At 45.2% G+C, this 14,211-nt stretch overlaps 1 protein-coding gene across 3 annotated transcripts in view; it reads left to right on the top strand.

Moving 5' to 3' along the window:
- MAP6 (microtubule associated protein 6) overlaps nt 1-5,346 on the top strand; it is a 44,204-nt gene extending 38,858 nt beyond the window's left edge. For all 3 annotated transcript variants that reach the window (XR_006165338.1, XR_006165337.1, XM_042792746.1), the window contains one exon: nt 5,174-5,346. Coding sequence is in view for 1 of the 3 variants with exons in the window: in XM_042792746.1 (XP_042648680.1) it covers nt 5,174-5,243 (70 nt within the window). In the remaining 2 variants the exon portion in view is untranslated. The remainder of the gene's footprint in view (nt 1-5,173) is intronic.
- Nucleotides 5,347-14,211: the final 8,865 nt, after the last annotated feature.

The raw sequence follows: 14,211 nt of genomic DNA, 5'->3' as shown, positions 1-14,211 counted from the left end.
CTGCCCTTTCTCTCTCTTGTTTCTTGGTGTGGCTTCAGTAGATGTGTCTGTAAGTGCACCGTGTGTTTGTCCTCGTGGCCAGTTCAGCAGTGAGTCATGCTGCCACAGCTCTATCCATAGTCTTTTGGGATGACTGCTCATGTTTTTGTTCCCTGCTACCTTTCTTTCTTTTTTACAGCCACGGAGACAAGCTTTATTGTCTGTGTAGGAGCCCAGCATATTCAGAGCTGCATGACCTTCTGTCTTTTGCAATTCTGGTGCACCTGATAAAGGGGTTGGCCTTTCTCCAGCTTCATGCAGAGATGTCCTGGGCTGGCAGGTGGCTCAACAAATGCAGCAACTGAAGAGAATGAAGGAGAAATCTTGTGGCCCAGAGAAGCAGCCAATGGTAAAGGAACTGCATTTCCTGGCGCAATACAGAAAACAATGGGCAGAAGTGTGTCAGTGGAAATCCAAGCAGATGCACCTCTCAGGGGAAGAAGCAGAAGCTGGCTTAGCAGCAGGACATGTTTCAGAGATGGATGCCCAGGAGACTTCTCGTGGTTCAGAAGGTGCCCTGAACATCTGCTTCCTCTATCCCAGGCTAGGACTAGATGTGCCCATGGTCCCTTCAACCCGTGAGTACAGCAGGGACCCAATTGTGACTAAGTCCCAGGTGTCCCCTTGCTGCCTCCTTGTCCTAATTTATTTCCTGAAAGTGCTAGTTTGGTCTGTGCTGGCTGGCAATATGAGTGCACATGGAGATGGTGCTTTTTCCCAGGTGCTTCATACACACATGGAAAGTTGCAGGAGCAGCTCAGTTCCTCTATCCTTCCCGTGACCCTCACTACCAGTGGTGTGACACCACCCTGCCAGAAAACAAAGGAGACTCCTCATGCTGAGTGAACAGCTGAGCTCACAACATGGCCATCAGTCTGGTTTCATGGGCCATCTGCAGAAGTTAGGTCTGAAGACCTAAATCAAGGCCAAACTGAAGCTGTTTGGTGGACATGGATGGGAGAAGGATCAAGCAGTGCTCAGTTCCTTGGGCTTCCTTCAGTGCCTGTTGCTGTCCTTGAGTGTGCAAGAGCAGGCAGAAGAGATTAAATGTGTGGGGAACTCCAGTCCTCAGTGAGGAGCCTGGAGAATTCATTTGGACAAGCAAGACCTGCAGCTGGGTTGTGCTTGACATCTCCAGGCTCTAGGGATTTCAGTGTAGGCACTGGAAAGAGGCAGTGGGAAAGAAGATCCCTTGGTTTAGGTAATCCCCTGCATCCTTTCCTATATGCCACCATGATCTGCTCCCATGTGCCGTGCTTTCACAGTGCTGCTGCCTCCTCCTCCTCCAAACTCTAGACTCCCAAGAGCCAAAAATCTCTAAAACAACCTAAAACAGCAGCCAATAATCTCAGCTACACAGTTTTAGGGACTGAATAGTATTTAGGACAAGATTCCTGCATGCCACTGAGGTCCCTAGCTGACCTTGGAGGTACACTGAAGTCTTCTAACATCTAAATTTCTACTAGCAGAGCTCTGTCAGAGCTTCTATGTCTTCTGCTTTACAGGTGGACATTTGTTTAAGTGCTGAGCTCCTTGTTGCTCATCTCACACCTACATCAGGTCAGATTTCACAACCAGATGCTTTCTTCTCTTTCTGCCATGCTGGCCCCAAATTGGTGCACATTTTTAGGGCCCACCCAACCAATGAAAGTGATAACAACCCCTCTGCTTGCTTAGATACAGATCCAGGCTGAGAGTGTTAGCTCCACTACTTGATGCTGCTGCCTTTTCCAAGGAACGTAACTGGGACCAGTTATTAAGTACGTTAAGGCCATTTTTCAGGACAAGGACTTGTATTTTTGTCACTGTTATCACAGACAGCAAACTTCAGTGCACAATGGGCAGTAAAGCATTCAGAAGAGAGAAGTGACTCGCCATATCCTACAATCTAATTGTTAATTGCATTTGCCCAGGAATCGATGAGTTTGTATCTTCTGAGGAACATGAATCTGCCAATGTCCTCCTGGAAGAGGGATCTAACCAAAAGGTCAGTTCCTCCACAGAGGAGAGCCATCTCCTCACCTGAATTCTTTGGGAAAGAAAGGACAGATTTCTCATAGTTCCTTTTTAAAAATGACCCTTCGGCACCAAACTTCACAGCTATATGTGCCTGGGACTATTCTGCCATTTCTGAGCCACCACTAGAGGATTCCTGCCTGCTTCTAGTTACTCTTGAAGACAACTTTTAGTTTTCCATGTGCCTGAAGTCAGGTCTGTCTATATGGACTGATAACAGCTCCCAAATAATTAAACTGTTTTGAATTAAGATCATTTTGCAGAAGAGGATAAATATCATCAGCTCTTTCTGAGATGAGGTCACCAAACATCAAGACCTGAATCCATAGAGGAACAGGGATGAGCTGTGAGCAGGTCCTCTACCTCTGTGAAGAACAGGACAATGTTGCTGGATCCCATCACCATCAGAAACAAGTTTAGACCCCAAGTCACAAGATCACAGCTCCCTGTTGTTACACCAGGACCAGCAAAGAGGAGATTGTACTACGTGTGCTCATGGTGGTCATCCATTGACTATTTCCAAACACCATCTGCTGCCTCTGAGAAACAAAACCCTTCTGACTTTCATACTCTTTCTGCATCTCTCTCTCAGACGTCACTTGAGTAATGATCTGTTACCTCCAAATCATCCCTTCTGCATTTTTACCATGTCACATCACATAATTAACCCAACAGTTTGCTGCTGGCAGCACTATTGAGGGCAAAGTTCTCCAAAGTCCTACCTTGCTTGGCTAAGACAAAGATTGTTTGTAAATGTTACTGCTTGTGTGTTAGGACTTGTTAAGTCTGAGGGCCAGGCTTTCCTTTAAACCCTCAGATTTGCACCCTCCTGGATCCCTCTTCCCATGGCTGGTACTGAGGGCCAGACCTTGCTGTGCAGCCCTGCAGAAGAGCAGCCAGGGCTGTTCTCCTCCAGTGAGAGGCTGTACGATGTCGTGTTGTCCCTGGCTACCAATTCCTGGGGGAAGGAATGAAATTACCTCCCCCTCACACTCCTTCCAGTTTAAAACAGGTTTGGAATGAGCTTTACTGGGAAGGACAGTCACACAATTATCTGTATTCGATGCAAACAAAGAGGAGGCCAGGGGTTGGGGATGGGACACAGCCTCTTTCTCCTCCAGGAGGCTGGGTCTTATCCAGTCTTCATGGCTGAAGGTTGCACACACTTGTGAGAAAAGAGCCAATGTATTAAAATTAAGAAGTATCCACTATGCAAACATGCACCGCATGCACCAACTTTCTTGGCTGCCTCAACAGAGAGGTACCACATCAAGGCTGCTGAGAAGGAAGAATTCCCCTGGTGACTAACAGGGACTAAGGGAAATGCTGATGGAGGGTGATTTCAAACAGTTTATGTTGCTCCGGGTAGAGCTGATTTTTTGGCTTTCAAGGTCTATTCTGAAATGCAGGGCAGCAGCAAGAGCAAGGTTGGACACCAAGGAAGAGGGGGGATTAGTCTGGTCTTGACCCACCTACAACCTGGATCATCACATGCGCACTGGCACAGGAAGACCTGAGCTCAGGCCCCACAGTTACTGCATCCTCCCTTACTAGATCAAATGTGAAGATGTGCTTAGATGTGCTGGCATCTGGAGTAGCTGCTGGCAGCCATCAACCTGCGCAGCTTGAACTTGCAAGTGCCCTTGGGCACGATCTCCACTGGCAAGGATGTGCAGGCATCTTCAGCCTTCTCCAGAGATCAGTCAACAGATCCTGTCCTAGGATACCTGTGCATCAGCGTATGGACCTGGTCTGTCCTGACAGCGAGGCATCTTTCCAAAGAGGAGCTGCCCCACATTTTCACCTAATCCCTTGATTTACGGTGCTGGGCTCACCTCATTCCCAGAGGAACTGTTAGGTTGGAAGGACTCAGCAGTCTTCCTACACCGGGGACATCAGGGAAAGGCCTTACCAACCTCTGCCAACAGCTTCTGGCAGCAAATATCTCTTCACTGTAAGCACAAAGGGCAGGACGAGGGTGAGTATTGGAGTGAGAACTGTCCTGCCAGGACTCTCCATGTGGTCCTGCCCCATGAGCCTCTCATGCAGGGGTGGTTAGACTCATGTGTCTGGGTTGGGCTGGTTTCATGGGCCAAGGAGATGGTAATTAGCACTTGTTCTCCTGGCCCTGGGGTAAGCCTCTCATTCCCTCCTTTAACCTGCAGGCTGAAACCAGTCCCTACACAAAGCCAACATCAGGCTAGGGGATGAATGGGGATCTCCACAGTCCCTTAGTGCAAGCGCCGTACAAAGCCACCCATTCTAAAGCTGAGCAGGTTTCTCCTGCCTCTCCATTTGCTTTCTGCAGCCTCACAGATCCTTCCCCCATCCATCACACATCCCTCCTCATCCCTGCAGATCCTCCTCTCTTTCCTAATGAAAATTGATTCCTTTGTTCCCTACAGGTTTTTCCTTCCCCATCTCTCCCTTTGCACTTCAGCAAGACCTGACCTTCCCTCCAGCACTTGTTCAGAGCTTCTCCTGGCACCATCTACCCTAACTCCCAGGCTTTGTTCTCTTATGCTCCCACCCAAGACTACCCCAGGTACAGAGCTGGCTCCAGAGCTGATCCTAAGAGGCATCCAACACCTCGGTGCCACCATCACCTCCTGGTGTCTCCTGGGGATGTTGAAGAAGAGGGGTGCTCTCAAATGGGGGTTAGCATGCGTTAGCTGGCCTTGCTTTCCTCTTGGTTGTTTTAACAGGCAGCGGGTGCTTCCTGAGCAGCACAAGAGCTCAGCTCCCCTGCGTTATAGGGCTTTCACCACCCGCCTTGAGGGAAACTGCTTCTTTGTGAGACAATTTTACAGCGAGGTGCTCGTTCAATGCAGGTTATAATCAATTGGCAAGCATTTTTCATAGCTGCTGGGTGGGCCCGATCCTGGTCACAGCTGAACCAAAGGCTGGTCAAAAAGTCAAGAGCTCCAGCTCTCCCAATTTTGTGGACATCCATGGCTTTTGGGCCAGGACCAGGCTCACCAACCAGCCTGAGGACATACCAAACATGTGTGGGCTGCTTGGGGAGTGCTCTACAGAGCCACTTATCACAGGGCAAAATTCTTTTGTATCAGCCAATTGCTCTGATGGCTTTGCAATGATGCTCTTTCTCTGCTTCCAGGACCCCTGAAAAAAACATTGGTGCTACAGACCAAGAACCAAGTACCTTAGTGCAGGATCAGCGCACATGAAGTCAAGCACTTTCTTCTGAGTGGCGGTTGGAGAAAACGTATAGTCTGCATGAAATCTCTAACGTCTGGCTGGTATACAATAAAGCTGATGATCAGAGCTGAACGACAATTCTCTTGTCTCTCAAGCACTGAGAAGTTACTGTCACTAGGATCTGTGTAATGCAGTTAGCATGTCTGTGCCTTGATTTATATTCAGTAAAGTCAGAGAAAGAAAATGGGTCCAATTCTCCCTTTATTCGTAGCTGTGGAACATCACTGGTTTCAATGGTCTCTCTAGTTTATGAGGGCAACAGAGAGATCAGATTCACTTCCATAACTCATGGAGGTTTCATATTGGATTTTAGAGATTATACCATAAGCCAAGTTGATAACATCATCAGCTCTTTTCAAAAATACTTTGAAGATTTAATGCACTATAAGTTCTTAACCACTGTCAGGAGCTCACATTTGGATGTCACCAGGTGAAGCGCACCTTGTGCAACATCTGGCAGATCCCATTGTCATTGCATTGTAGCCAAGAATATCTCAGACCTTCTTCTGAGACTGTTACCATTTAATTTGTTCAATTTGCCATTGAGGGCAAAGGCTGGACAAGACACCGAAAACTTGTTGGCAAATAGTGTTTTTTCTCAGCATTTTTTCCAGAAATGTTTCATTGAAAAAATTGTAAAGTACAAACTGGAAATGTTGTATAAGGAATGCATCTGGTTCATGGGATTATCAGGTCTGGCTGTTCTGTATGCCCATCTCTTCTGGGTGAGGTTCCCTATGTCCATAAAACATATGCAGGACATGATGGGAGATGTAATCCAGCCCTACAGCCTGTTCGCTGTAGATGATAATTACATGAAGTACCCAGACTGCAGTTCCAGCAAGGCACTGGCCCAGTACACTCCAATAAACACTTTCAGATTTAGGCTGAAGTGTTGTAACACTTAGAGCTGGGATTTACTTTACTTTCCTCAAGCGCTAACTTTAGACAGAAGGCTACTTTGCCTTCCCAAATTAATTAGGCAAGGCACTTCATCAGGGGTGGGCAAATCTGGGCAGCTTCTATGGAGCACAGCTGCTCCAAAGCCCTCCAAAACCAGAGGGTCTGGTTTGCTGCGTCTAGTTCAGAAGGTAAGCACTTTGAGCTTAGAGAGGTCATTCCAGTATTTCAAAGTGAAAATGCAAGTCCATGATACACTTCTTCCTCCTCCTATATAAATACTCCTCCTATAAAGACCCCTGTTCTGCTCAGGAGTAAGTCAAGAGTGACTCCAGCCATGGCTGGACCAACTTTAAAATGAGTGAATTTTTTCAGCAGATCCAATTTACTTCACACGCAGAGACCCTTGGTGACTACTATCTGCTACTCGTACCACTAAAGCACCCTGTGATGGCCAAAATCCCAAGGGTGCCAAGAGCTGAGCAGACATGGGACAAAAACACAGCGACCCACCCAAAGGACCTTGAAGGCAAAGCAGGAACCTAAAATTTCCTTAAGCTCCTAATGTTCAAGCTCTGGTGAATTGCCTTTGGCAACAGGAAGGTTGGAAAGAACCTCCTTGTTAAGAGGATAAGATAGGGAGGAATATTTGTACTGGCAGCGTTTGTACAAGCCAAGAAGAAATTAGAGTAAATCCAATCACTGAACCATTGCAAAGCACCTCCGAGAAGATGTGAATAGTAACTAATGAAATATTCAATACAAAGGGAAGTAGATTACACGCCTGTGAACAATCGCGCCAAGCGTGCGCCTCAGTAGCTGAAGGGTCCTTGTTATACATGATTAAGCAATTAATTTTTTTTGTGTCTAATTACCATGATTGCACAATTATTAGAGAGGAGCCCAGTCCAAAGCTCCAGTGCCAGACATTGGTGGCCTGCAGGAGGTTTTGCTCCAGATCCCTGGAACTGCTGGTGTCCCAGGGAAGCTGGACCTGGCAGGCATTTGGCTGCTGCTCTCTGGTGTCTCAGGCATCATCACTCATCTCTGAATCAGATACACCTGAGGAAATAAGGCACCATAGACCAAGACAGCCAAGTATCTTATCTATATGCATTTATTTGTAGTAACGCATATATCTATGGTGGAAAACATGAGAAAAAAAGGCTCATTCTCCCATCGATATCTGATCTTCATGCAGCTGGCTCAGTGGGGCAGGAAAGCCAACCCTAGCATTCACCAAAATACAGACTTTTTTTCTGGCTCTTCAGCTCCCTGAAGCAGCTTAGCAAAAGGGGACAGCAGGAACAAGTGGCCACCAAGTTTCATTTCACCAGTGGAAACTGTGGGGAAATGTGTCTGAAGTAGGAAGGTGAAATTTCACAGAGGAAGGCTTTGAAATGGCAGAGTTGATTTAAACTCTGACCCAAAACAATGTAGAAGATGCCCACTTCAGAAAAGATTTATGTATCTCATAAATAACTACATATTTTTTCACCAGACTGGGTATGATATTTCAGAACAACCAAAAAAAAAAAAAAATCGGGATTTATTTAATTGGTGGCCTGGACTTGTGCAGAACATTTGATGCTGTCCTGCATGACATCCTTGTCTCTAAATTGGAGAGAAATAGATTTTACATATGGACCACTTGGTGGATAAGGAATTGGCTGGATGGTCAAAGAGTTGCGGTCAATGGCTCAATGCCCAAGTGGAGAGCAGTGATGAGTAGTGTTCCTCAGGGGTTGGTGTTGGGACTGGTGCTGTTTAACATCTTTGTCAGCATGGGCAGTGGGACTGAGTGCACCCTCAGCAAGTTCCCCAATGACACCGAGCTGTGGGGTGCGGTGACACTGGAGGGCAGGGATGCCATCCCGAGGGACCCGGGCAGGCTGGAGAGGTGGGACCACATGAACCTCATGAAGTTCAATAAGGCCAAGGGCAAGGTCCTGCCCGTGGGTCGGGGCAATCCCCAGCACAAATCCAGGCTGGGCGAGGAGGGGATGCAGAGCAGCCCCAAGGAGAGGGACTTGGGGGGGTTGGTGGGGGGAAAACTGCCTGTGGGCCAGCACCGTGCGCTCGCAGCCCAGAACCCACCCGTGCCCTGGGCTGCAGCCAGAGCAGGGGGGGCAGCAGGGCCAGGGAGGGGATTCTCCCCCTCTGCTCCGCTCTGGGGAGACCCCCCTGCAGTGCTGGGGCCAGCTCGGGGGCCCCCAACAGCAGAAGGACACGGAGCTGCTCGAGCGGGGCCAGAGGAGGCCACGGAGATGCTGGGGGGGCTGGAGCAGCTCCCCTGGGGGGCCGGGCTGAGAGAGTTGGGGGGGTTCAGCCTGGAGAAGAGAAGGCTCTGGGGAGACCTTACTGTGGTCTTTTAATATGAAAAAATGAACTTAAAAGAGAGATAAAGAAAGAGTTTTTATGAAGGCCTGTAGTGACAGGACAAGGGACAATGGTTTTAAACTGAAAGAGGGAAGATTTAGGTTGGGCATAAGGAAGAAATTCCTTACGATAAGGATGGTGAGGCACTAACACAGGGTGCCCAGAGAAGCTGTGGCTGCCCCCTCCCTGGAAGAGTTCAAGGGCAGGTTGGACGGGGCTGGGAGCACCCTGGGCTGGGGGAAGGTGTCCCTGCCCAGGGCAGCGGGGTGGGACTGGATGGGCTTTAAGGTTGCTTCCAAACCAAACCATTATGTGATTCTGTGATTTAATGTAGAAATGCAATGTTCTGATTTGACTCAGCATGTCCCCCTTCTCACCCCAAAATTTTCATATCACCCTAAGCTGGAATATTTACTGTTTATTAAGAAAATAACAATTTCTGTATCCTGGTAGATTCTGTTCTGCATTGCTAATATTTCCCTCCTGTTCCTCCTGGTGTCAACTGCTATCCTCAGACACTTGTTTCCTTTCATTTCACTTTCCATTTAGCTTGTCTTCCTCTACATGATATGTCCCACTCAGGTTCCTCCTACTCTCAAAAATAATTGAGTTACCAACTGTCATATTGCCCACCCAGCACACTGTATATAATTTCCTACCGTGCTTGTCTGTTTAGATTGCAAAGTGTTTGTGGTTGGGAGGTTCTCTCATTTTCACTGCTCTGCCTGTCTTCTGCTTATCCTGAGGTATTACTGTAATAGACATGGTTAATAGGAATTAGCCTTCCACTAGCAAGACTAATTCAATGCAGCTGAATTTTGCACGGCTGCTTTTATCTGTAGTGTACGTGGTACATCCTTACAACCTTGGCTGTGCTTTGTATCAGCAGCAGTGCAAATCTATAAGGCTGAGAAGGGAATCCCCCCAAGCAAGCAAAGCCAAGGGTAAAGTAGGAGCAACACAGGAGACCAGAAATTATAGCAGGAAAAGAAAAGGAATATTTGCAGATCAGAAATTAAATGCAGTGGAGGGAGATAGAGGCAGGAGGCAAAGCTTTCTGTTCCCCATCTTCCAGGAGCTGGGTAATAAAACTGGTCCGGGAAGGATGTGTCCCATAGAGAAAAGGAGCAGCAGTACTAGAGAAGAAGAAAGTGTTCAGGAGGGTGTTTCAGACTTAATTTCGCCCTTTGTAAGTGCCAGGCTTCACAGATTTGAGGACTTTTACTTATTTTCAGAGAAAAACATGTCCAGAGCTGAGGAGACATGTAAAGTTCATAGGAGATGCTTTTCCCATCAGCAGCACTGTCAGCATTAACATGGATTAATTCTGCAAAACTCCTTATCTAATGGGTTAATTCCATTTAATAAGTCAGTGAGTGAAGGAGCTCAGTGGCTGGGGAGAGCTCCCAGACAGATGCATCATGCACCAAGGCAGAACCAGGGGGGGATTCAACTAGTATTTGAGGTCAACAGCATCCGTGGTGTAAAGTGGCCAAAACTGCTGGAATTGAATCTGTTGAATTTGCCCTTCTGATTTATGAGCCACTTCCTCAGAAGGATGTAAATACCCTCAACTGGATTGACTCCTTGCTGATTTACACCAGTCAAGGTCTGTCCAAATGGCACAGAAAATCCAACAGCTCTTTTTAAGGCTGTGAATAACTTGTTGGTTTGGTTGGGTTTTTTCCACTGCAATGATTCCTAGATGACTTATGCTCCCTTGTATCTTTAAGGCTCTTAAAAATCTTGACCTGAATTATTTAACCTCTATTCCCTCCCCTTTTCCTCCATCGTCTTTTCTCTTTTGTTTCCTTTGCCTTGATGTGTTTATCTCTCATTCTGGCATTCCAGTCACTTCATTTCTCCTACCCTCATGCATCTTTTATAGTTTACCCCTCTTTGCTCTGGCGAGGGGCAGGTTTTCCTATTTGGTGGCAATTAGTTTTTGTGACATATCTAGGTTACTGTCAGGACTCCTTCTCTGTGTAAAATTGTCTTTCATATTTTATAAATATGCTTTAATAATTTATTCCCCATCAATGATGTATAATAAAATCACCGATCCGAAATGGCTTTTCCATGTTGAGATAATGGAACAGGGATGAGCTGGAAAGTACTACCCCTGGATGGTATTTTGGTGCAAGATAAGCCACAGGTTTCAAGGGAAGGAGAAAGCTGAAATAGTTGAGAATTTGGTGTTGTTTTGGATCTGGATCAGAAGAGAAAAGAATGGACCTGCCTTTACTTTGCCTATAGTGCAAAACATCAGGCAACACATGGACTGTTGTGATACTGCCACTTTGGCTCAGAGCTAATCAGCATGGAGATGAACCACCAAAAATACCATATGCAAAACATCCTTCCCGTAAAGTTGTAGCCACACATCTCAGACCGCTAAAACCACTCCATCACTTACCTTCCCTGAACTGCAAATTTCCTCACTGTGGTCCAAAACGGATCATAAGGTGTAACTGAGGTTTATGATCCTCACCGTATCATGAACTGATGGCAGGAGAGCTGCTGTAGTCCTGGTGATCTAGGGACACCCGTGAGGTCAGGCTGGTAGCAAGGTTGGTGTTAACTTTTATTAGAGGAGGAACAGGGTTTGAGAAGATGTTTTCTCAGGATCACAACTGCTGCACCAAATAAAGCTGAAGCTGTTGGTCTAGACCCTTGCAGTGTCACAGAATGGGTCAATTAAGGAGTCAAATACACACATGCAGTATTTTAATAGTCACAACTAATTATAAGGTACAACCAAAACCCTCTTATTTTTCAGATGACGTGACAGGAAAGTGTGTGGGACAAATCATGGTGTAAACCAGCACCATTACATTGCTTTGAACCCTGGCTTTGAAGGAATTTGGATGATTTAACACAGCAGAGCATCTGAAAATGTCAAATCTAGAATCCAAATGATGCAGCTTGTTCCTTCCTGACATTTAGAAGAACCAAACTGCCAGACCCCAGTGATCCCATCCAATGGAATAGCATAGCCTTGGATCCAGGCTTAGCAGCTGGAGCCCATCCCTCAGGAGGGCCTTTTTCAAAGTAGTACCAAATCCCCAAGTATTTAAACATTTTATCTCATGCACTCAGAGTTGGCAAGTTATTAAAAATAATTAAATTAAAACCGATATTGGATTATTTTTTGTGCTTACAACCCTTATTCTCCAGTCATATCTTTAAGCTTTTCTCTGTAATCACTTTTTTCTTAACCCAATGGAAGTGGAGATATTTACCAATACAACTAAGTCTAGCAGCTACAAAAATAAATGTTCTTTTAAAAATAATTTCCTAAATTGCCCTAGGAGAAAAACATAAAGGAATATTTTTGCATGGAAGTAAACTTGAAAGGAATGACTCTTTTTTGCCTGGTTCCTCAGTATTTATCATGTGAATATATATATATCTTCATAGAAGTCACTAAATAAAGCAGCTCAAGAAAATATAATTGATTTTCCTCTGTCCTCTGCGTAGCTCATTTCTGATTAGCTATTCCTTGTTTATATTTCCTCAGGAAGAACAATGAATATATATTTATGAAACTGCACAATCACAACTCCCAGAAGAGCAGGTTTTTAAAGGGTGAGATTTTTGTATTAAACATGAATGTCTTGCATGGGGCAAATGATTGTTCAGTAGAAGTTAGCATCGTAAAAGAAGAGGAACTCAGTTATTCATTCATGTCTAGCAGAACTATGATAAACCAGATATTCAACCCAGGAAACAAAACCCAAGCAGTAACAAAACAGAAAGTTTCTCCAAACAAGGCAAGCTAATAAAAAGCTAACAAAGCTCGTGGCAAGGTGTTTAGGCTGGGTGCATTTCAGGAGGAGAAGGAGGTTCTCCAGAAATCCGGCTTAACTGTAACAATCCTCATGGGTTTTCACAGGAGTTGTGTATGACATGGAATTGTCTTTTCTGGGCCAAAGTCATATGAACAGAGCTAGAATCTCCACTGGCCTTCAGGTGTTGATGCCACTACTTTCTGGGGCATGTAAGCTCCTAAATAAGTTTTAAAAAAGGTCCTCAGGGAAGTGTTTAAATGGCCTTTTCCCAACCACACTACCCTCTACACCACATTTCCCCACTGGCTTTGGTCTCCATCCCCCATGCACAAGTAGAGGCAGCCAGGAAGTGAGAGCATCACCAAAAGCCACGATTTATTGAGATTCTTCTTCTAGTTTTACAGCAAATGCCTCTATTGAGCGTTGCTTGGAATTAGTGTGATTAGGGACATCCTGAAAGAATGACTGGTCCAGCCTTCCCCTAGAAGGGGGTGGAAAGAGAGACAGACAGCCCAGCAGGCCCAGGCACTGGTCCAAGCAGTGATCTGGGAGACAGGCAGCAGAGAAGGGCAGAAGGCTTAAAACTGCAAGGAGGAATTTATCCAAACACACAAGCCCTCACCATCTGAGGTGTTCACTCCACTCTCCTTCACAGTCAAAGGATAGAAACAGGCACTACCAGGAGACAGCACATCTCATCCTAAGGGAAATAGTAAATATAGCTTGGATGAAAGAATTCCCAGAGAGCCAAGCCAGGGACAACCATCTCAAATATTTATATTTAGGTGTCTGAAGTCCAGGGAATTGAATCTCCAGTGCTGGCATCCTGTGCCCCAGAGAAGCATACATGAAGGTCTTGTAATATCTTGCATTGCATCAATGATAGCAGAAAAATGGTGGAAAAAGCTTTTCTATAATAGCAAAATGTGAATTCATTGCAACTAAATTTAATACATGCACACAGCAGCCCCAAACAATAATAGGACTGCAGCTGTCAGCACAACATTGATTCATCTGTCCTAATGTTGTAGAAAAGCAAAATATTTTTTTTTTGCTTGTTCGTAAACAGAAAACCAAAGCACAAAGAATTTATTGCTTTCTCAAGTTGCTATAGTGCAACCACGGTACATCTCCAAATCTCTGTCCAGCATTAGTCTTATCTCAATAAATACTTTTTGTAAATACTATTTTCATAAACATGCAGTTTTCTGACTCCTGAAAACAACCCAGCAGCTGAGAAATAGGTGACAAATGGATTTCCTGCTTCTGTCTAGATACATACATATTATTCATAATTACTTTGGTGACATTTTCATTTGTCTGAATTTGCATGGCATAATGGAAATTATATGATGAAAAGTGCAAAGAAACTGTTAAATGGAAGCTGTGCTACAACTTGTCACTAAGAGATTTGGGAAGAACTTGGTGCTCCTTATCTATTCACCTTCCCCACAGTGTCCACCACTTTTCCCAGAAAGAATTTAGGGTCAAAACCTTATAAGACTTCACAAATACCTATATGGACATGAAAATACATAACTTTAATCAGGATAAGCTTTTTATTTTAAAAGATTGTGTTTAAAGATTTCAGGATGGAAGTTGCAAAGCCACTTCCTCACATGATAGGTTATTCTTGAAATGTTCCTTCCAGACTGTTTTCCCACAGTTTCCTCTGAAATAACAGACATCAATCATTAAGGGAGATACAATGCACAGCAGGGGCAATACCTTCTCTTCCAGCATATAAAATCCAGTTTTTCACTGAGGGATTTCTAACTGTGTGAAATCTCTCATGCCCGTTACTTATAAACAAAAGAAACATAGGATGCTAAATTTCCAGTGGGGGAAAATAACCAACCCACCTCCT

Source organism: Tyto alba, unplaced genomic scaffold (assembly GCF_018691265.1).
Source record: "Tyto alba isolate M040663 unplaced genomic scaffold, T.alba_DEE_v4.0 Super-Scaffold_2, whole genome shotgun sequence".
NCBI lineage: Eukaryota > Metazoa > Chordata > Aves > Strigiformes > Tytonidae > Tyto > Tyto alba.
The sequence above is the reverse complement of the archived record's forward strand: the minus strand, read 5'-3'. Positions and strand labels throughout refer to the sequence as shown.